The sequence below is a fragment of the Seriola aureovittata genome, chromosome 3 (assembly GCF_021018895.1).
Source record: "Seriola aureovittata isolate HTS-2021-v1 ecotype China chromosome 3, ASM2101889v1, whole genome shotgun sequence".
NCBI classification, from domain to species: Eukaryota; Metazoa; Chordata; class Actinopteri; order Carangiformes; family Carangidae; genus Seriola; species Seriola aureovittata.
The window spans coordinates 22,990,553-23,013,401 of NC_079366.1; the positions used below are offsets into that span (position 1 = coordinate 22,990,553).

General features: G+C 41.3%; 1 protein-coding gene across 5 annotated transcripts in view; it reads right to left on the bottom strand.

Annotated features, from left to right (window-relative positions):
• Window positions 1–253: 253 nt before the first annotated feature.
• Window positions 254–22,849, bottom strand: part of fbxw7 (F-box and WD repeat domain containing 7) — a 109,861-nt gene continuing 87,265 nt past the window's right edge. For all 5 annotated transcript variants that reach the window (XM_056368899.1, XM_056368890.1, XM_056368881.1 and 2 more), the window contains 10 exons: window positions 22,514–22,596; window positions 20,711–20,852; window positions 17,242–17,376; window positions 14,856–14,979; window positions 14,532–14,668; window positions 13,716–13,829; window positions 7,928–8,109; window positions 6,006–6,231; window positions 5,015–5,225; window positions 254–2,754 (listed from right to left, as the gene is read on the bottom strand). In XM_056368899.1, coding sequence (XP_056224874.1) covers window positions 2,486–2,754; window positions 5,015–5,225; window positions 6,006–6,231; window positions 7,928–8,109; window positions 13,716–13,829; window positions 14,532–14,668; window positions 14,856–14,979; window positions 17,242–17,376; window positions 20,711–20,852; window positions 22,514–22,596 — 1,623 coding nt within the window. In that variant the 3' untranslated portion in view covers window positions 254–2,485. The remainder of the gene's footprint in view (window positions 2,755–5,014; window positions 5,226–6,005; window positions 6,232–7,927; window positions 8,110–13,715; window positions 13,830–14,531; window positions 14,669–14,855; window positions 14,980–17,241; window positions 17,377–20,710; window positions 20,853–22,513; window positions 22,597–22,849) is intronic.

Genomic DNA, 22,849 nt, shown 5'->3' on the forward strand with positions numbered 1-22,849 from the left:
AAGAGGCAGGTTGGTTGGTTTTGGTCATTTCTGGGCACAATAACAACAAATATAGAAAATCGCCAGCTTTATGCTTTTAGATAATCGTGACTTGAGAAACAAACAGGAAGCAGAACAGAGGAGATGATTCATTCCTTCCACTGGATCAAGTAGAGTTGCCACTGAAGGAAACTCTGACCTACAATGAATGGCTGTGATCGTTTTGGCCCGTAAACCTGCGCTGTGATAAATGTTGGAAGTATTCCCTCGTGGATGTAATTAACCAAATAATTTGCTTTATTGAACATATAAGATGCCTTCACACAGGTAACAAAAACAGACAACTGATATGCTTGAAATGAAAAAAGAAAAACCCACATTTTATTGCACTTAAGTTATAAGAAAATAAAATTCTAAGTGAATCAAACAAATACACAATCCCTTTAAGGTTTTTTCTGTCTGTTTTCTTTTTTGCCAGGCAGTTTACATGAACTGAAAAAATAAAACACCTGCAACAAATCTGATTTCTCAAACCAGATCATAAATTAAAACAGAGGGAGAAAACAACGAGAGGAGATAGAGCAAGATTGTTTTCTTTTTTCTTTTTTAATATACAGTGTTATACCACTTTCACAGTTCAGCTTGAGTTGTGACTCTTGGAGATTGAGACGATTTTTCGTTTGGCTACAATGTTTCAGTTCACGTTTGTTGCCTTTGTGTTTTTATGTTTCCCACTGACGATCCACGAGGCTGCGACCGCGGTGATTTTCACTGCAACACATGTAACACTAAGACTCCTGGCAGCTCGACCTGTCACTTGATGCTTGTGATGGTCTCCTCTGTTGCTTCAGACATCTTTGAATGGAACAACAATCACACATGGATACGAACAGTTCTCTCATTCACGTGTTAAAGTTGATACATCTGCTAGTTTTTTTTTTTTCTTTGCCAGTCCACACAGCATTTGTACATTTCCCCAAAGAACAGGCCGAAAGAGCTTTGTCCCAAGGAATGTGTTTACAAGTTGCCCATTAACACGCTTAACACACGCACTCATGCACGCACACACACGCACGCCAACAGTGTACATCCGCTTGTTTCCTCTCTGCAGGCGATCCCGTCAGAATCTGTCGGACGCGCTCCCTCCTCTCAGCCTCGTAGAGGCACGTTTGGCTCAAGTTTCAGTGGCAAAAACAAACAAAACAAAACAAAAATGTTGGATGTTATCTTTTGTCATCTTTTGTTGAAGTCCAAACATACAGAGTTCAATTTGGAATTTCGCCTGGGACTAAAACGTCACAGCAAGTAAAAGTTCCATCTCTCTTTTTTCCATTCATCTAGCAGCATAAATACAGTTTGGCCACTGGGGGAAAACAGTAGAGGGGAAGGGGCTGGGGGGTTCAGGGGCATTAATCCACAGCGCTTTGAGAAAAGAACCTTTACTTCTCGTTAAGCACCGGCATTGAGGAAACCACCCCAGCTAGACTGAAAAATTCTGGACAGCATTGATGTTTATGTGGAGATGGAGCTCCAAACCCAGGTATGTAGAAAACAGAAAGGAAGAACAAAAAACCTTGTGACATAATGACAGCAAACCTAAACCGAGCAGGTTTCTAATACTGGGATTTGTTGCTGTTGGCAACGGCAAGGAAAGAGGAAAAAAAAAAAAACAACATCAATAGAGAAACCCCTTTCATATGATAAACCCAAAAGGTACTGAAATTCACAGTTGTGTTTGTGTGCGATATTGTAAAGAAATCAAACTACAGAAACCGAGTGGAGAACAAGAACGGAAATGGAGTGACAAGAAACGAGCCTGATTACAGGCTGAACCCTCCAATTTCTCTCCTCTACATCAAGCAGCTTTTCACGTGGAACTGTGTGGAAATTCACCTTTAAACGTCTCCCACCTTCCCCAATCTTTTCCTACGGTCAATGTTTTCCACTTTTCTGGTTTGAGTGTGTGTGTGTGTTTGAGGGCGCGTACTGATGGGGGGTGGGGGTTGGGGCTTTAAAAAATAATATATCTCTGTACATCTCAAAATCTGTCAGGCTTGAAGCGAAACCAAGTCTCTGTGCGAAGCTGCCCCCGAACCGAAAGGGTGGAGAGTCACTTCAAAAGAGTTCAGTCGTCAGTCATTCCTTTCTTCTTCTCTTCTTTCTCCCAGCTAATCAAGGGACAGACCGGTCATGGCCCCCTGCCCCATTTCCAGCCCGATCCCCTCTGGCTCCACCTCGTACGGGTGGTAGGGGTACAAAGCAGGGGCTAAACACATGTGAGGGTCTGTGGCTTTGTCAGTAACATTTACCCAAAAGGGGGACGGGGGAGATAATTGTAGAGGACAGGACAGCCCACTGTTAGTGGTGGTGGTTGCAGATTTTGCGAGTTTGGGTGAAGAGTTAGCGGCGTTGGCCCTCTGGTTTCTAGGTGCCTCATCCCCCATTCTCTCTCTATTCCTCCCTCTCCGCGGTGCGCTCTCTTCATGCTTCCCCACCACGTCCCTTCTCACTTCATGTCCACGTCAAAGTCCAGCACCAGCAGCTTGGTCTCCTCTGTGCCGTTGCGGCTGCCAACTGCGCACACCAGCTTGGTGTTGGAGGCCCGGATGCGCCACACCACACCGCCGCTGCCGCCACTCTCCAGAGTCACCAGGTTTCGGATGAACTCCCCCGTCTTCAGGTCCCACAGTTTAACTGTGCCATCGTCCGAGCTGGTGATGACAAAGTTCTTGTTGAACTGAAGACACGTCACGGCGCTCTGGTGCTTGTGTGGACCTGAACACACAAAGAGAAAAAAAAATGGTTAAAGGGATGAAGTGTGACGTAGAGAATGACGAGGACAAGCTTTAGTCTTTTTCACTACAGGAACTCTCCAGTTATGTACTAAAACAGAAAAATAACTGGGCATCACACTGCAGGCTGTTGCTACAACAGGCATCTCGCCTTTCTGGCATTTTTAGTCTCCATTTCTGCCTCTGCACATCTGCTTTCCAATGTGGGAAAAAAAGTCACCGGCATGCATAAGTACATGACAAAGGACAACATGATGACTATGTTGCTACTCATGCAAAAAGTTGTGTCTGCTTCTGGTTATCTACTGTCCATGGTTCTTCAACTGTGATGAAAACACAGTAATGTGCAAGAGGGACTATTAGTTCCTGTTGGGTTTTCCAGTGTTTTATTGCTGAAGTAGATCATCTCCGCTAATTTCATATAAACCTAAAACATTAAGTTTCAGGAGAAAAGAGCAAATGCTGTATGTAATGAGTTTGTCTGTCGGTTAGGCTGTCATCTCCTGAGGGAAACAGATCGTGACGAGAAGCTTACAAACTTGAATAAACACTTTCATGCAGGGAACCCTGACCTGGACTCTATAGTTCCTCCTATAGCTCCTCTTGTCATTCCTAATAACTAGAGGAATGCAGTGAGCAGAGTCGTGGATGGGTGAATTTGAAATGAAAGAGTTGTGGCAGAAAAAACAGCTACAGAATAAAGAGCTCTAAACAAAAATTCTTATTAAGTCAGCGAGAAGGGAAAAGCTTGTCCCTTATTCCTGAGGCTGATGTGACAGTGTAGTGAGGTCTTCCTGCTGTAGTCAGGCTTAAGGACGGGCTGCAGTGAGACGCTCAGGCCTATCACTGTCGCGGAGTCTAAGCGGCTCCAGCTACACTTCCGTCTGCTGTGTTTGTGTGCTGGTTGCTGGCAGGAGGCCACAGTTAAAGTGAAGATGGCGGCTGTTACTGCTTTCATTGAGGTGACTTTATTTGTGGCTGTATGTGTGCGGCAACTTAAGATTCCCCTAAGGACATGAAAATGATATCTTAATTAAATCAATTAGGGTGACACGAACACAAACAAGCTCAGAATCAAGTGCAGGCAAATGAACTGCTTTTTTTTTTTTGCTGAGGTTGCTATAGCAGCCATTTCATTCAGAAATTTAATTTCTTTCCGCTTTCACAATCCATTTGCAGAGAAAATCTGTCGAAATCTCAGAGTCAACAAGCTTTCACATCTTTTCCATTTCTGTCTCCGGTTAGTTCAAAGGCTGTGTTATTTACCCGAGTATACAATAATGCTCTGCACCAACCCCCAACATCCCTGCCTCTCTCCTCCCTCCCTCCCTCTCTCTGCATTACCACAACAAAGCAGCCTGCTCCATCACTACCTATACTCCCTTCAGCTGACAGTGATGGCCTTGTATTGGCCTATTGTCTTATCAAAACACATAAATGAATATGCAAATGCTTAGCAGAAATTGTCCACTGACCTAATTATGTGACCCACAAAGTTCCCCTGCCCTCTTCCCCTCACTGTAGTTGCCCCCTCTTAACAAGGCACACACACATCCTCCCCCTGCTTTTATCCCTGCCTCTCTTCAGACTCTCACTAGGGAATCCTTTTGTTCAGCGGGTGTGTGTGTGTGTTGGTGTTGGGAGGACCAACACGCAGGGTTGTAGTTTGTTAATGAGGGCATTTAGGGGCGGGGCAATGGTGGTTGCCACTACTATTCAAGCAAAGGATTTCCAACTTCCTGTGAGGCACCAGTGCTGCTAATGGAGTTCAAGCTATTCAAACTGACACAAAGAAAATGAGACTAATCAGGGCCAGCAGACCCACAAGGTGTTGGCCGAGTACAGACACACGCACGCACGCGCGCGCACACACACACACACACACACGTCATTTCGTCTCGGTTCTAACTGAACCATCAGTTTCAAGTCCAAACGTGGATGCTTTTTGTTGGTGTTTAAGGTTGGCGCTGCCATTTTTCTACACTTATGTACAGCTATATATTCATATATTTATGGCTCATTTACAGTTCAGAGTAAATAGTAAAGGTTTTTTTTTCCTCTAGCTCTTCTAACATTAGTCCCTTCCATTTTTCTAAGTGCTCTGCTGCAATTTAAGGAATGACTTAGATCTGCACTGGGGATGTGTTAAATTAACTTAACTAGTTTTTGCTTAGTGTGAATGATACACTACACTTGAACTTTCATATAGCTGATACAACACCCTGCTGAGATGGTGCACTCACCTTGCAGTGTTTGCAGGCACTGGCCCGTCTTGATGTCCCAGATCTTGACAGTGGAGTCTGCATTGCCTGAGACCAGGATGTTGTCTTTGAGCTCCATGCCACTGGTGAGTGACTGATGCCCTGTTAGCGTGTGGATGCAATTGCCCGTCTCCACGTCCCAGACCCTTATAGACGTGTCCAATGAGCCGCTCACCACGTGGATTCCATCAAACTAGAGACAGAGAGGGTCAATTTCAATTGGCTGGAAATCAAGTTGCCGGTTCAAGGTAACCGCAGATGTCACCTTAACTTGGAGTTGATGGCACAGATGCCTACATAGCATAGTTTGGTTCTATTAACAAGTTTAAAGTTAAGATTAAACTCATTGAAATTAATGAATTTTATTGATCTGTGAAAGCTTTGTGTTCCCCTGTTTAAACAGCCTCCTCTCTGAGGGCGACGGTACCCGCTAAAGTGCACTGTCATCACACAGAGCGGGTGAGAGGACATCTTAGAGGACACACAGGAATTAATTTTTTCAAGCAAATAACAACACATTTGGAGAGGACACATTAAGTTATAAAATTGTACATAAATATGAACAAAATGAAGATTAATATTGTGAAATCAATTGCCTTGTTTATGGATTTTCATGCGCCACAAAAACAACTACCTGAGCACAAGGAGAGAGATTTCGAGGAGTCATGCACAGTTTATAAACAGTCATCCAGCCAACTGCTCCTGCTGCTCTTAGGTTCAAACTTAGCCTTTGTATAACTTACACATTCATTGGAGTTACTAGTTACTTACTGTCACTAAATTCCGTTAATACAAAAACACACACACAAAACTAATGTAGCTTGCTAACATTAGTTTTGATGTGTAAAAGATGTAATATGGAGTATGATCAAGATTTTTAAAGTGAAAAGATCAAAAGTAAATTTCTGCTGTACGAATACAGAAAACCACCAACACACACGGCGCCTGTCTTTGTGTCTCTGAAGCTGCTCACCTGTAACGAGTACACTCTGTTGGTGTGGCCCTGCAGCGTGTGGAGGCAGGTCTCTGTCTCGGGGTCCCACACTTTAACCATGAAGTCATAGGCACCGCTGACCACTCGTCGCCCATCGTACTGGACGCAGCGCACTGCCGCCACGTGGCCCATGAGGACGTGTAAACACTGACCTGTCTCGATGTCCCAGACGCGCAGCGTGGCGTCACGAGAGCCACTGACCACCCTGAGAGGAAGCAGGACGGACAGGACATCATTAAGTTTTAAGACGGAGTAAAGGTTGAATGTTTGAGTCTGGGTGTGGTACATTCTGTGGAGGACTGTATGTTGAGCTGTTTTCTTCCCCTGAGAAGAACTTCTCCCACAAGTTACGCATTCTGTAAGATTAAACTCAACACCCTCCTCACAACTCGTCATTCAAGCTGTGTTAGCTGCATTGACAGAATAATGAGACAGGTATGAACATTTTCTTTTGTTCATCTGACAAGTAACACACACTGTCACGTTCATGTTCATACTTGAATGTACAAAAACACTTCTTTAACTCAAACAGCCGCCGTTGAGCAGCGTCTTCACCCAGAGTGGAAAAGAAAAGAAATGTTATCGGTTATTAAAACAGAAACACCCCTTAGGAAAGAAGGTTTATGTTTTGTTTGAGTTTTACATTTTTCAGATTACTGTTAATACCTTTTGTACCAAGGATATTATTTACAGTTAATATTAAAAAAAAAAAGAAACAGAAGAAAAAAAAAAAAATATATTCCATTTATTCACTGATTGACGCCGTTTTATTTAATTTCCACCAGACTGCCGATGCCTCAATAAAAACAAAGACAGACATTCCTCCACATTATCAAGTTCTCTCTTTTGCAGGCTATTTAGATCGGAATATGCTGTAGATACACACAGCACATACTCTTTATTTATAAAATGCCTCAGTGCTACAAAGATGAAAATCACCTACATGTTATTCACAGCCTGCCTGCAGCTCACAGCATTTCCAGTGGGTGAGCAATCAAATGCTACACAAAAACCTTGGTGGGCCCTAAGGCGAAAAGAGCACTTTGAGTCTCTGGAGTGTAATATTGAGTAAATAAGTGAGCGGCAGTTCACTTAAAACGCCTCACAGGGTCTATTTAATCACTATGAGACCACATGCTCACTTTCATATAGATACTGTCCTCCTTTACTGTTGTAGAGCTGCTCTTTTTGCTCGGTGGGAATCACCGTTATGATTCATGGGGAACATGAAAGGAATTTTTGACTTTTTTCACTTCTTTGAGACTGTTGCTATGACACTTAGGTTTTTTGTAAGGATTAATCAAATGGGATAAAGTGTGTTAATTAGTGAGTTTTAATTTATCCTAACCAGAAGTCTCTGGAGATCTAATTTTTTGTACAAGAGAAACCTGGCCTCATGGCAACGTAATAAAAGTGTCACATAGTTACATAACAACACACATCATTAATCTGAACTATAATCAGATGTAACTCAACAAAACAGAATCTGAAAGGCACGAGAGAGATGAAACTAAACTATTTAAAACAATTACATTACTAATAAAACATTTTTTGGATGTGATGCTGAAGTGCCTGACATGAAGGCAGAATTTCCAGATACAGTATAACGTACAGGTTAATTGGGTTTATTTAGCAACAACTAAGCTTAAGCTGCAACCAATGATTATTTCCTTTACTGATCAATCTGCCCATCATTTTCCAGATATTTGGCTTTTTTGATCGAAAAATGACTTAAATCATTAATCCATACTCAAAACAGTTGAACACCTAATTGACGCAGCTCTAAAGTTATTGCCTAAATTTGCATCATATCAAAAGCAGTGTGGTGCCAAAAGTCACTACAGAAGTGTTGGTTTCTTTACATAGATTTACTGATGGTTACTGGTGAGATTGCTCCATACCTTTTCTCATGTAGGTGCATGCAGCGCACTGTTGAGGTATGCCCATAGAGGGTGTGGATACATTCTCCTGTCTCTGCGTTCCAGACCTTGAGTGTGCGATCAGTGGAGCCGCTGATGATAATGTTGTCTCGCATCTGGGATGACCACACGCCCCCTGTGTGGCCCACCAATGTCCGCAGACACTGAAAAGACCAAAGAAGAAGATTCTTGGTTAGTAAATTCCTCACTCCTATTGTAGACTTTTGATGTTACAAAAGTGAGTTTCAAAGACTTTTCATTCACATGTATTATAAATTAGTTTCATAAAATCGCATTCGAGATTCTTTTTTTTTTTTCCTTTGTATGACCTCAGATTGCCTTCAGGGAAAAAAAGACAAGTAAAATGAAATTGTGTGACCTTTTATGGGAGGGAAGAGCGCCATCATTTCTACCTGCTGCTGCTGTACTGGGACAAAATCTCTGTCTGAGCTCTCTGCTGGCTTTTATAATTGCTTTTACTTATCAGCTGCAAAAGCGGCCGATTTATTCTCTTTGCAGAATGGGTTGACAACTGTCTTCAATAAAAAATGCTCCCATTCATTCCCATTAGGGATGGTAGATTAGCTATTGATTACAGCAGTTATGGAAATCTTTCTGATCAATTGAATTTGCGTCTCCACGGTTTGTCTCATTTGTCCCTCGATTTAATTATGCTAAATGCATTAAATTAAAATTCTTTGGGGAGAGGAGAGGAGCAAACTGTGGAGGTGGTCACTGGTGAGCGTTGTGGTTATGTCAGGTTCAGAGTGGAGCGTGTCTCTGAAGTGTACAACATGTGACCCCCTGACTGCAGCTGATAAGCCGCTGAGCAGTGAATGGTGGTGCAGGGCAAGAGGTTTTATTGCAGCGAGGGAAACGATGACGCTGAAGCCTGTCTCAACCGCCTCTGTCCCGTGTTAAAGAGAATCACTTCATTAACTGTGGGCCACTGTGGCATGACCTTACAATCAACCTCAATACAGTGTTAAAAGTCTCTTGCTTGTCACTGTGGCCCTTTTTCATAGGTTTGTTTCACCAGTGAAAAGAGAAAACCGCAGCTGTAACATCTGACTAAATTACATTTTATTACGTGGCATAAACACGTGGTATATTATCCAGATTATTTACAACTTTCTGACTGTCCAACATGTGTCTTAATCCAGATTTGTGACGAAGCTGAGCTACGGCTGTGTAAAATTTAACTACAGCCTTGCAGTTTATTGTAATCGTACTCTTAAGTATGCAAGATTTTTCTCATGAATCGAAGCCAGTAGTTGAGGTTCCAAGAACAAGAATCACAGTGTGTGATTAGAGCCTACTCAAACACTGCGTGGGAAGAGAGAATATCTGAAATGAAGGGCTTAGGCGTCTTTATCTGTCTGCAAAACAAACATAAAATAAGCCCGTCCCTGAGAGAGAAAGAAGATTAGCATTTTTTTAATGAACCTGTGAAGGACCTTTTTTGAACATGAGGGTTTTCATACAATGCCTTACACTTGCATTATATTTTCCTCTTCATTTAAAGAAAAAAAAAAATCAGTGTGTGGATATCAAGCATAGCAGCCACAATTACCACTAAATACTCTAGATAGTGTAGTTTTCCCTCTGTATTGATAAATCCATCTGGCTTGACCTTAGCAGGAAATATCAAAAAGTAAGCCTCAAAGGGACTAAAGGTGCATTGAGTTATTGCTTTGCAAAGGACTACCTCAGGTCAAGCTGTCATTATTATACACTCAATCACATGATTAAAGGATTTCTGAGGCTACAATTGAATCTACATTAGGCATACTTACATACTTACTTACAGAAGTCTATTAAACACACCTTAAACGTAGATCCAATCAACACTTTCTACATATTAAACATCTAAACTGATGGTTTTACATAAGACGCTCAATACATTGGCCAAAATTTTGAAAGTACTGACAAATGCCGTTTTGCTTTCTGAACATTGAAATATGCAACAAACACCACGTTGTCCTGATATACAATAAAAATGATCTTGGCAGAGGAAAAATCTTTGCTGCTGCCACCTTCATTATTTACTTTGGTCAACTGAGCCACCACGATGCCTGATATCAAAGTGGGTTAACTTTACATGCTTTTCCCTGCAACTGTAACAACTAACCATGCTCCCAGCTTGTCTGACAGAGAAATGCTGGTAGAACAAGGGACAAGGTGGTGTGAGAGCTTTGTGAGGATGTCAACACGTTTGCCCTTTTCCATTCCTTGTGCTACTGATTTGATGACATGGGTACCAATTGACTCAAGATACTTACAGGATGTCACATCACAAATGTACAGATAACACTGTGCTTTCCTCCACAGAAAAATACAATATTATAAAAAAAGCAATTTCACTGCCCATGTTGTGCATAACTGCTAGATGGCCGTCAAGAATTTAATTTAACAATGTAAGTAGTGGTCTCCCCATGTCTAATCATCTTAATAATATTCCCATCGGGTTCACAGCTTAGAAAGCAATCCCTAATCTCAGCTATTTAAAAAGAGGTGAAGGTAAACTGGGTGTCCATGCAGCTAAAGCATCTGGCAGAGGACACCTCTCCCTGGATATGACAGCAGTCCACAGGTCTGCCATCTTAGATCAGCCTGACAGCTGAGGCTGCCGCTGACAGGCTCCACCAAGGACATGCGCTGATCTGTTAAGCACCAGACAGCCACCTTTGAAGCAAAGAGATGTGTGCTGCTGTTTGTGTTTGTGAATGGAAGATTGACATCTCTCACTGAAGCTGGAGGACAACGCAGAGACAAAGGTCCATCAGGTAAAGACAAAGCCTTTGAGCATCGTCTCAGCAAAGGCTACTTTGAGCTTTAATAATAACGAACTTTAATAAAAAATCTTCCAAACCGTAAATCTGAACCACAGATTCAAACCTCAAAAGAGGTTCTTGTGTCACTTTAATTTCAAACTCTTGAGTTTGTTCAATCTCTGATGCAATATTTTCACCATAATCAAATCCCCATTGTCTTACCTGATCACTAAGCAACGGCCAACTTGTTTCAGAGGTAGGGAAGCATTTACATATAATGTGCTCATATAATAATTCCCTGATTGCCTCACAGCAAGAGTTCAATTCGCTCTGTGTTTATATAACAAGATAAATCAAGGGCAAGACAAAAACTGGCTGCAGAGATGAAACTATAGCAAGTATGTGTCTTAGTGTTTATTGAAGGGCATCTGATGAATATTTGTTGAACATTTAAAAATGAAAGCCATGTTCATGCAAATAACCCCGTTGATATGATCTGCAATCTGTGCTAAAAATGCCCTGTGAGTCTGAAAAAAAACTATTCACAAACAAATCTTGGAAGAGAGAAAAAGGATATTGGACAGATTCATTAAACTATTGATAGAAACATCTGTTATGATCTTGTCAGCATCATATCTGATGCACTGTTTAGAGCTGGGGTGGGGATACTGTGAGTGGAAAATAACACGAGGACATTTTGATGCTGCACAGTGATGTAATATCACTTGATTCACCCGACACTGTCTGGTTCACAGGGGAATCTTTTTGATCGCTCCAAATTGAACACAAAGTTTCGGAGGAAAATGGAGCACAAGTATCTGAGAGGAAGCGTTAACACTGCTCTACCTCTGGCAAAATTTGTCTACCGTGTGACCAATTTCTTTTTCCATCCTATCAATTTAAATCCTCTACCTACAGTGCAAGCTGCCAGAGCTGCATTTTAAATCTTTCCTCAGAAGAAAAGCACAGAGGTAGCCGCTGATCTCTGAGAGCATGAGGCAATTTAGCCTTGTAATCTATAATCGTCCACCAAACTCATTACCGATTTGCAGGGACTGCTTTTGTCTGATGAAAACAACCCAAAAATCAAACATAGGTGATTGAAAAGAGAAAAGAAAACCATGTCTTCAGTCTAATGGCATCAGACTTCAAAAGGAGAACGTTTACAGACTGAAAAAAAGAGTCCCTCATCTCTGTTGATCATTGTGTTTCTACCTTTTATTGATCCAGTTCTGAGTAAAAACCGAAGTTCTGGTGTTAGCGGCTGAGCTGTGGAAGGCTCGTCTGCGCTTTTCTTGAGGTTAGAGGATTTACATGAGAGGAAAAAGGCAAACCAAGGTCAAACAAAACACTTCACTATACTGTTACAGGGGAGAGATTTTCCTACCATCTTGGCCATTTGCAATATGAAGGAGAAGGAGATATGAAGGAGAAGAAGAGTGAATATTGGCATGTGAATTGGGAGCCACAAGAAGCATTCATCCATTCATCACAAACTGTGTAACATCTTGAGATCACTGATAGCCACTTTATAGGCCTGTATCTCATGGGGATGAACTGATGGTGAGGAAAATGTAGCAATCAAGTCCTCAAATAGGATGGCAACGACTGTAAAGGATGTTGACAGCAGGGAGGAAAAACAAATGCAGGTGCTGGGAATCCCATTGTATTTTTACTTTACAGTTTTACTGGCATCGACAGCCACTTCACCCGAAATGGTCGACTGGACTTAATTGGCCATTGCTCTCCAGCGAGGGATTCTCTCTCTGGTGTTGAGAGCTAAATAAGCAAAGAGATGAAATCCACAGAGGGGATGTATTCTGAATGCAGCACCCAAACAGAAACAGATTTAGGCTCATCTCTTCCTCATGACTAATGTAAACAAACAATTCTGAGCCGGCTTTGCATTGTAGAAACCACGGACACAATGCACTGTGCGTCTGTCTGAATGCATGATGGTTTCACAAAAAAGCAGTAGAGCCTGCTGGTGACATGACTCATCACAGACTGCCACCACCAATGTGGAGCCACTGCAGCTGTAAGTCAACAACTTGTCGTCCAGATACAAGTATTTGGGTGAAGGAAGAACCAATTTGTGCTCCATGCCTATCGGGTGACCTTGGTGAAATCTGTTCAGATCAGCAAATGCTGTGACTGATATGCGTGTAATCACCAGCGGGCTGAATGCCAACTTTACTATCTGTTAGACGAGACTTTGCAAGAATGAAAAGCAAGCTCTCGGGTCTATTGTGTCCAATAGAAAGAGAAACCTGCTGCAGTGTGATCATGCAGAATATCAGTTTCTCTAAGGGTTTTTTTTTTTTTTTTTTTTGAAGCAAGTTCACAGCCCAAGCTTATCTCATTTATTTGAGTAAAGGTGAAAGAAACGGTGGGAATGAGAAATATGCAATAACAGTGTTCAGAGGATTTTATTAAAAAGCTCTTTTGAAAATCCAACACAGAGGCATGAAAGTGTTGTGATTTACAACAATCTGTGAACCTCTCCCCAACACCACAGTGCAACAACTGCCTTTCTGTTTAATACACAGCGTAAAGCTGCAGCACAAGCCCTGTGTGGCTGCACCGGCTTCAGCTTTGAATACTAACACTCCTTGCGGACATGTGCTGTGTAACAACTCTGCAAAATGGCTAAATGTAAGAGGAGAGGATAGACAGATAGATGGGAGTGCTGCCAGGATGTGTTTTTATGTGACAGAGCAAATATCACTAACCATCAGGTAAGCGAAGACTCTACAGATAAACACAGTTAGGCGCTGGATAGGCAGCTGTTGTTTATGTGCTAAGTATGATGACAAAAAGTCTTTATAGCTAGTAAACAGTAATCCTTCACTTTTAAATCAACAAGTTGGAAAAATTCTGGAAAATTATTTCACATGAACGCGTGCCTATAGTCCATTAACGTCTGACACAGATGGAAAGAAAGCCATTAAGACCAAAGCACTAGACAGGAAATATAACAAGTAGTTAATTCTTACCTTTCCTGTGATAGCTGACCAGACTTTCAGCGTGTTGTCGTCAGAGCCGCTGACAATGCGGTTGCCACAGAACTGGAGGCAGGTGATCACATGGTCGTCATGACCTTTCAGCACCTTTGAGATGGCACAGATAGAAAAGGAAATGCCATGAGAAAGACGGAGAAGAAGGGTGGAAATGGAATGACAAAGCAAAAGGCAAGAACCAATGATGACAATGACATGTCTCTGGTGCTTTACACATCAAAGTAAAGAGGCGATAAGAGGAGAATGTCATCAAGTGCTGTAGGTGTACACAGCTCTTTAAGCAGAGCAGTATGCTGTCTGTGTGTGTGTGTGTGTGTGTGTGTGTGTGTGGTATCTGCTGGTTTATACTGGGTCATAGGACTGCTAGCTCAGCAAATGACAGAACACACTGCATATGCAAAGGAGTATGAAGAGCACAGTAACCAAATTTACATCAGTGGCGGACTGAAATGACCTGCGGCTGTTTATAAAGGAGCAAAGCCGTCCAAGGCCCATTTAGGATCAACTCTGGCATGCTGGTCATGCTTTATGGGAAACCTCTGAGCAGGCAAAAGACAAATGGAGTCTTTAGATTAAAGGAGAATAAGATCATCCTGTGCTCCAGCTCAATTATCATTCAACATGAATACTGCAGAGCATGGAACTGGCTCATCACTAACTTTCCATCAGCTCCACACTTCAGACCCTTATTGAACTATCCTTCTGTGACTCAAAGTCTTTTGATATCAGATCTGTAAGATCAGCTGAGTTGAGGTGAACCTGTGGGGAATTCAAGTTTGAAGGAAAAGCTACCTTGGGTGATTTGAGGTCCCCTCTCCTCCAGTTAGTGTCTATTCTGTGCTGCCTGATGTAGGCACTCTTCCAGGGGCTGTGAGTGAAGCCGGGCTTGACGATTTTCCTCTTCTTGAGGGGCAGAGGCTCGTCGATGCCTGTTAGGAGAGAGACGGAGGCTGATTGGTCTAACAAGCTAGGTTTTTTTCCCAGTTAAAGTTTATTTTAAAACGGGTACAACCACAACGTTAAGCACAGAATTGGCCACATCAGTAGCTCCAGACTTCTCCCGCTGGGTGACTGCCTGTTGTCTGTCTGCATGTGTTGCAGAGACATGAGACTCACCTTCTTCCCTGCATTTCTCCCTCCACAGCAGGTTGTCCTCTGCCAGGATGCGCCAGTAGCGACACGTCTGGGCTGCTTGGAGGAGGTCCTTCGGTTCCAGGAACGACAGCACATACAAAGCCAGCTGTTGAAAGACATGGCGAGGAATGTGAGAGGTGTAAATGGAAGAGAAGACACAAAGAGCACCCATTACTTACTACAGCGGGTGTACAGAACAGTGCAAACACCTCATAGAAGAGCACTTTAAGTCTGAAGTAACGAAACCACAATAACAAGAAGAAAAAGCAAAGAAAAATAAAAATACTTGCAGAACAAACTATGAGCATGAATCTAACTGACAGGGGTACACATTTGTATTACCGTAGAACTGAATCAACATTTCTATGAAAGCCTAACAAAAAATATACAATAGGAGCTTCACAGAGCAGGTAATGATGCCAGCGATGCAGTTCGTTAAGCCAAAGCCAGCAAATAAAGACACAATACCTGGTATAATGAGCATAAATCTGGACCCCTGAGCAATGGGAAAAAAAGCATTATAGTCTGCTGCTTTTCCACAGCTTTTTCAGACACAGGTATATATTTGGACAAAGCTCTCAACACACAATATCTGTTAAAGCTGTGCAGTGGATCAACCATTAGGTTGAGCGATTGCCCTGTGCCATCATAAAAAGAGAATGATGATATGGGTTCATTTTACACGACGAGTTGTAACCCATTGTGCAAATATTGTTTTTTCATTGTATTACAATAATCTGAGATGATACTGATCCGCAACACGCTGTGTAACAAATTCAGAAGTGGTGTCATGAACATTTGGATTCACCCAAATGACTGTCTGGCAACTCCAATAACCAGGGGCTGGCTTTACAAAGATATTTTCGACTTTTCTGTGGAGTTAGGCCAATCTTCATTTTCCTCTGAAATTAGTCACATGTAGGGCTGCAACTAATGGTTATTTAAGTTATCAATTAATCTGATTATTTTCTTGATTTATCGGTCTATAAAATAATGATAAATGCCTATTATCATTTTGACATTTGGATATATCCCTTGTTTTTATTTGACAGCAACAATCAGTGACAATTTGACACTTGCTGACCAGTGGCACCAAATGACGAAGAACCAAAGCTCATTATTTGTCGTAGAGCGAGTAATGAGAAGGGAAAGAGTCTGCAGAGACCACAGCTTTGTCATTTGTTGTCATAGTTTGGTAAAATGTCCTGAGTCTTTGATGCTCCTGTTGACTGTGGGATTACTAGTATTTAAAACTGACCCGTGATCTAAACATAATGTACCTTAATGAAACGTTCTCAAGCGCTTCCTTCCTCAAAGACTTGTAGATCGCTTCTTGTCTAATGTCTGACTTAATCGCACTTCAAAACCTCTTTGAAAATACTGAGCCTGAGGTCATTTTGAGAGCTAGTCCTTACTTGGCACTTGACACTCTCAGGGTTTTCACAGGGTCATTTTAACTACTTCCTGAAGGTCTTCAGGTGTTAGTGTTAGTTTTCAAATGATTTGGCCCAAACAAAACCCATCACAAACCCTGAAAAACTTCTGCCACCTAAAAAGCCTGTTTAAGCCAGTAGTCATTACTAGGGTTGAGGATATTTCAAAAGTTTTATGAATGGAACTCCAGTCAGTGATTGCTTTTTAAGCCCGACAAAACTTTCCGCAGATCCTCTTCATACACAATCAATTCCAGCTGTATCTATAGTGCGGCCACAAGCATTGTCCTGTTAAAATTACTTGACAGCGCCACCCAATATATTTCCAGCAGCTCTGACAGAGAGCAGACATGGGATTATCAAAAGAAGTCAAAGGGAACAAGATATAAAAAAGGAGAAAGAGCAAAGGGAAAACAAATGAAAACAGAGGGCTCATGTCCTGCTGTGAACACGCATGTTGCCGTTTGTATATTTGGCTTTGGAACAAGTGGTGCGGACACCTTGAAATCTTGCATCCTATTGCTTCACTCTCGATGCTGCCCACACCCCCCTTCATCCTAAACACCTGCCAGACAGAGACAAGGTGTTGAGTATTTGATCAGCTCCGCAAGATACAGTGGATTGAGGCGGTTTTGTAAGAATCCCTTATGTGATCTTATCGTCATTGTGGCTCTTCTGTATTGTCAGTTATGATGCAGAGCAAAAACAAGACACCCACTACAGATGCAGTTAAGATGATGTGAGGGAAGACTGCGACAGTATTAGGACCTGAGAGGTAGCCATGTTTCTCTATTATCAAGTATGTTCATTCAGAAATGATGTCCACCACCAAGGAATCCCATGGGAGTTCAGGTCACAGGGAAGAGGCAGAGGAGGATAAGGGCTAGAAAGGAAGTTGCGAATTGATAACAGAGAAGGGGGATTCAGGTACTCACCTCTTTGGGCAGCAGGGAGATAAAGTCTCGCTGAAACTGCGGCTCAATCACCTGCATCATATGCTTGACTTGTGTGGGCTCACAGCTGTCAATCAACTCATCCAGTGCCAGCAGCTTCTCTGGGCCAGTCCAGCTCTGGAACGGAGGACAGAGGATGTTGTTATTAAAAAATTACATGCACTACATTACAGTAATTTAGCTGTTGCTTCTTTCTAATATGACTTAAAATAAGTGAGTTCAAACTCTATAGGAACAGAGGTAACTAAAAAACATGATCAGTGGCACAGGACGAGTGCTCAGGACTTCTTTTTTTTTTTTTTTTTTTTTTTAAAAGCAGATCTATTGAAACCAGCAACTCAACACAATGCACAATAGATGAAGCACATGAATAGTCTCAACTCAGCTAATGATAGTCAACTCATAATGAAATCCAAGAATCCTGACCCTCCAGAAGTTAAGGTTTACTCTGACAGTAGTAAAATGGTATTAATAGTCGATGTGAAGGTACCTCTGGCAAATGTTTTGATTTATACTTATTTTCTTTTTTATGTCACTGCAGTCTGTACTCCTCTCTCTGCACTGTCCTCTCCAGTTCTCAAAATAAATATCGCAAGCTGGCTATCACAGGTGGGAATGCACTAGTTGAACACTGTCAGCATATTAATTGCATGTCCACATCTGGAGTGCCACACCCAACCCAGCTGTAAACATACAGCGTAAACTGAAAACACAGCACTGGGGCGTTACAGGCTGATTGTCCCAGTTTACCGCCATCAAACTAGATGCCCAGGTGTGCTTATGTAAGGTGTTTTCTTTCCAAAGGCTGACACCTTGATTGGAGTATCTTGGAAACATCCAGCTTTGTGCAGTATGTTTCTAACTCTTTAATGTTCCCTACGTGCTCTCCACAGCAGCACAGAGTAGCTTGAGGCGCCAGCCTATTGCTAGTAGCCAACACATTAGTGGAAAATTTGTACATCAGGAACAAGACACTATCAACAGCGTTATTAGAGCTCCCTGGGGTTTTGTTTCTTCGGCTTCAACATTCAGTTGTTTTTAACGCTGGCGGCTGAATAGCGCTGTACTGTATGTTGGACCAAACAGCCAGAGTTGTTTTCCTCTGCGGAGTGCTGAAACCTAACAATGATTACAGGCTAGGAGGCAGGATGGAAAATCTGGCACACGCAAACCACCTGTAATTTGGCAGCTAAAAGCTTTAGCCAGAGGTGCTAGTTGTGGAGGCAATCAAGGGGTTCAGAGACCTCCCCCCTTAACAGAGGGAGGACCACGCAACAGTTACTCATGTGTTACAACATCTTCTCCCAAGGATTATTGGTGCTTTTGTTCAAACAGAATCCTCAAGACCAGTTTCACAAGTCTCAACCTGAGAGGGGATTTTTCATTTAGACTGCTAGTAAACCCTCTATCCTCAAGTTTGTTATCTATTCATGAACATACTTCACCATATCTAATGTTCAATTTACAATTTACAGTTTGTTAGTTTTGTTATTTTAGATATTTTCCTCAAGTTCCTTATATGTTGAAGACCTTTCATTGATCCTTATGAGGTGTAAACATTGTAGAATATTTCTGATTATTTATCTGAAATCAAACTTCTGTAGAGCTCAGTGTATTCCAGGAGTCTCCAGGACACACTCGAATGTTTAATTGTGGTTTGTTTATCATAAACCACATTTCTGTTCAACATGTCAGACCTACTTCTGCCTTAGTACCCGATTTCTTAAAACTTCCCGGAATTTCTTTCAACAATCCCCTGAGAACAGCTGTGAGACAAACCAGCAGTCAACATCTACGATCACAGTGCTGATACTTAGAACATGCAGGAAATTCAGGCTGGCTTGATCATGCACAAGTGTTACTCTTTTGATCAGCTAATCATTATGATGATGGGCTGCTGATGAAATACTTCAGCTCAGACATTCAGGGAAACACTTTCAGTATCTGCTGAAAAAGTCATACTGAATTCTTCAGCCTTCAAGAAGACCAAAAAGGTGACTGAAGTATGACTGCCATGAGCTACAAAGACACTGAAGAGGCAATTATTTCATCTTTTATGCCATTCATAATACTGACTGGCTCTGCCTTGTGGTTTAGAGAAAGTTTAGTAGGGCAAATGAGTAATTTAAATTTATTTCAGGAGAAAGAAAGAAATAGCCCCACACACACCTCCATAAGATCACAACTTTTTTACACTCTGGTTTTTGTACAGATTACAGAAATGAGATATAACAGGATAATGAGTAACCTTTAGAGGTGCTGGTAAGTAGATTTTGTTTGTCTTTGTTTGTATGCTAAGCGGCTGCTGGTTGTGAATTCATATTTAATAGAGCGACACAAGAGTGGTGTCAATCTTCTCATCCAAGTCGTGGCACAAAGGCAAGTAAGTGTATTATTTCCCAAAATCTCAAACTAATCCTTTAATGTAAAATGTGACTTTGCCATGACAGTGTGTCCTTGTTTTTATCCTGCGAAATCCCAAAATACAACCAGTTTTTATGAAAAAAAAAAACATTCGTTGTAGCTGCTGCACGCCGCTTTGTACTCGTGTTTCCATCTATAATGGCAGCTACAGGCTAGGACTGGACTGGGGAATGTACAGAATGTAAGTTTGAGGTGCCTGTAGCCTTAATCAGTAGACAGTGGTAGGTCAGGCCTGAGGATTAATATGTTTAAAATAAACATTAGTGTCCCAGGTTGGCTCAGCCATTCGAAGATGATGAGTTTACAGCTCTCTTAGGTAATAAAATCCATGGCAACCTATTATATAGGAAATAAGACAGACCCCATCAAGGCTAATATGTTTAAATGACATGATATTTCAATGAGGTCTGGAATCATTAGAGCTGATGTCTAACATGAAAGAAAATGCTGTTATGATGCATCCGTACAGAAAATGATGCACAGCGACATGAATATAAAAGTGAGGTAAACTATAATGTGGAAAAATGAATGCAGTATTACCTTGTCTCTAGAGACACTAACAGTAATCACTGAGGTGGTTGAAAATATGAGCAAATTATTGCTCATCATGAACACAAAATGACCTCTTAAGACAACCAAAGTCAGCGTTATTCTCCTTAGATAATGCAGTAAAAATACATGACAAGGTAATCATAGACTTAGATCATCCTGCAGTAACTTCATTAATTCCGAGGGATCACAGAAGCATCTCAACATCTGTTTAACTTTTAATACAGACGATAAGTCTACAATAGACACGTGATCTTACCGTAACTCTTTTTAGACTGAACAGGTAGGGCTAGTTCCAATTCCACGCTACAGTGCCTATGGTAATGTGATGGGCCAGAACAACAAGGCAGCAATTATCTCTGAGACTAAGTGAACATTGATTGGGCACAACATCTGCTGTTTGATGAGCTTTTGCTCAAGGGTTCAGAGTCGCCCAAGGGGACCGAAAAAAAGAAGAATAAAACTCCACTGTGCTCACCTGAAATGTTCGGAGCCATTCTTGGAGACCCGTGGGTGGCTGGATTGAGGTGATACGCCGTCTCTGTTGCCCCTGACCGTTGGCTGTTCTGATGTGGCCAAATGTGGTGGGTGTGGCTGGACATGGGACAATTCCTGTCGGGCTGCAATTTACAGGAAAAAATGAAAATGACTTAAAAATCAATAACGTTATGAGACTGTTAGAGGCAAATAGTGCAGGCTTTAGAGTGAGGATGTGAAAGCACTGCTAGTATTACAGAAAAAGGGAAGAAAACAAACATTACAGGAACATGACAGACATATTAAGGATCCACTATTAATGAGGTCAATAATAAAGACATTATGAGAATGTTTATTTGTATTAGGGTTAGTTTTGTCGAGGCCTTTGCAGATATTTACACTTAAAATTATTTTGACAACAACAATAACACTAAATAAGGCCTGTGGTTTAATGGGGCAGCCAATATTGCAAAGTTAAATATTTAAAGCTGCATTTTTGCCCATCACTGATTGGATTTAGCAATGAAAAAAAAAAAAGAAGAGAGCTGAAAGCAACACTCTGTTTTCTTTTTAGTTCAAGGCAATTTTCTTAATTTACCCTTTTTTTTATTATGTACAAGTTATGACCAAATGAATGGTTGTGTTGTTATGATCAAATGTATAATATCTTGAATTTACACAGCCAAGAAGCAGTTTATTGTCTTCAGATCCAACAGCAGCTTTGATATTCTTACATAATTGAAATAGTTACATAATAACAGTCCAAAGAAATCTAAATTTACAGATGTAAACAAAAAGCAAACTTCACACTGCACCAAAACATTCAGAGCAGTAAGAATATGTCTATGTCCTTATCACATGTTTTGTTGTTTCAAACTGAACATCAAAATCACAAGACTGTAAGCATTAGCTTGAAAGATCTCCAAACTACTTTGTTATACTGACAGACGTTTCTACCATTTTTTCCGTCTCATTTGAGGGTAGGTTACATAATGAAAACACTTCCATGTATAATGCAATACAGTTCAACAGCACCACAAATTACATCCTACAAAATGACCATAAAGTTGAATCAACACCTCAACAAAAATATTATAACCTTCATAAAGTGAGGATTTATTGCAGGACTGCATTAGTTTTAGCTTAGTATGACTACTAAACTGACCACACATATTTCTGACTCAGACTTCAAAGTGTGCACACGGTCCCACAGATTTCTGTTAGGTCCAGACTCTCCTGTTGTCAGAACCTGGGCGTGAAAAGCAGCACAGGACTTCAAAAGGCACCAATGTGCCCTTGTAATGTAAGGGCAGCAGGAGAAACTGGCCAGTGGGCACCCTCGGCACGTCGCAGTCGGCTTGCTGACAGCAAAATGGGAAGTTGGGGGTCTATTTCATTATTGATTCATTTTTAATGGGAGACGAAGCTGAGACGGAGGCCAGTTAGATGGCAACATTTACAGTTAAGTGGCTGTGTTCAGTCTGAATTTTAATGTGGCTACATGTGAACACATGCATTAAATATTTAGGGTTAGAGAAACATCTGGGACTGTGCGCTGGATGCTGCACACAATGAAATGTGAAGCATCATTCTATTTGAAGACACATATAGCATCTTTGTTCATACCTCAAGATATTATTTTATTATTTATTTTCTTTTAATATGTGGACAGCATGAAATTACCGAGATAATGCTCTTCAAAATTTAATTTCTACCAAAATCCTTTTGATCCTAGGAGGGGACACAAAAGCAGGGCACTGCAGGACAAATACAAGTCTTATGTTTGAAATAAAGGTGTCTTTACCTTGGATACTCTGGGCCTTTGCAGGGCTTTTTTCCTGAAGGGAAAGATCGGACCTCGGGGCCATGGTCCAACTTTCTTTTCATCTAAGAAAGAAAACAAAAGAAAAACATTAGAAACCATCAAAAAAAATAAAATAAAATAAAATAAAATAAAATAAAAAAATGGACGAGACCGTATTGAAACACAAAACAAATTGAATTATTATTATATGGCATCCTTTTGATAACTTTTTACTTTTAAGTGAGAGGGCAGCTCTTGAAAAAAAAAAATTAAGAAAGGACATGGGTCATAGAAGCTTTTAAAAGCAGTGGTGGAAGAGGAAAATCACTTTTGCAA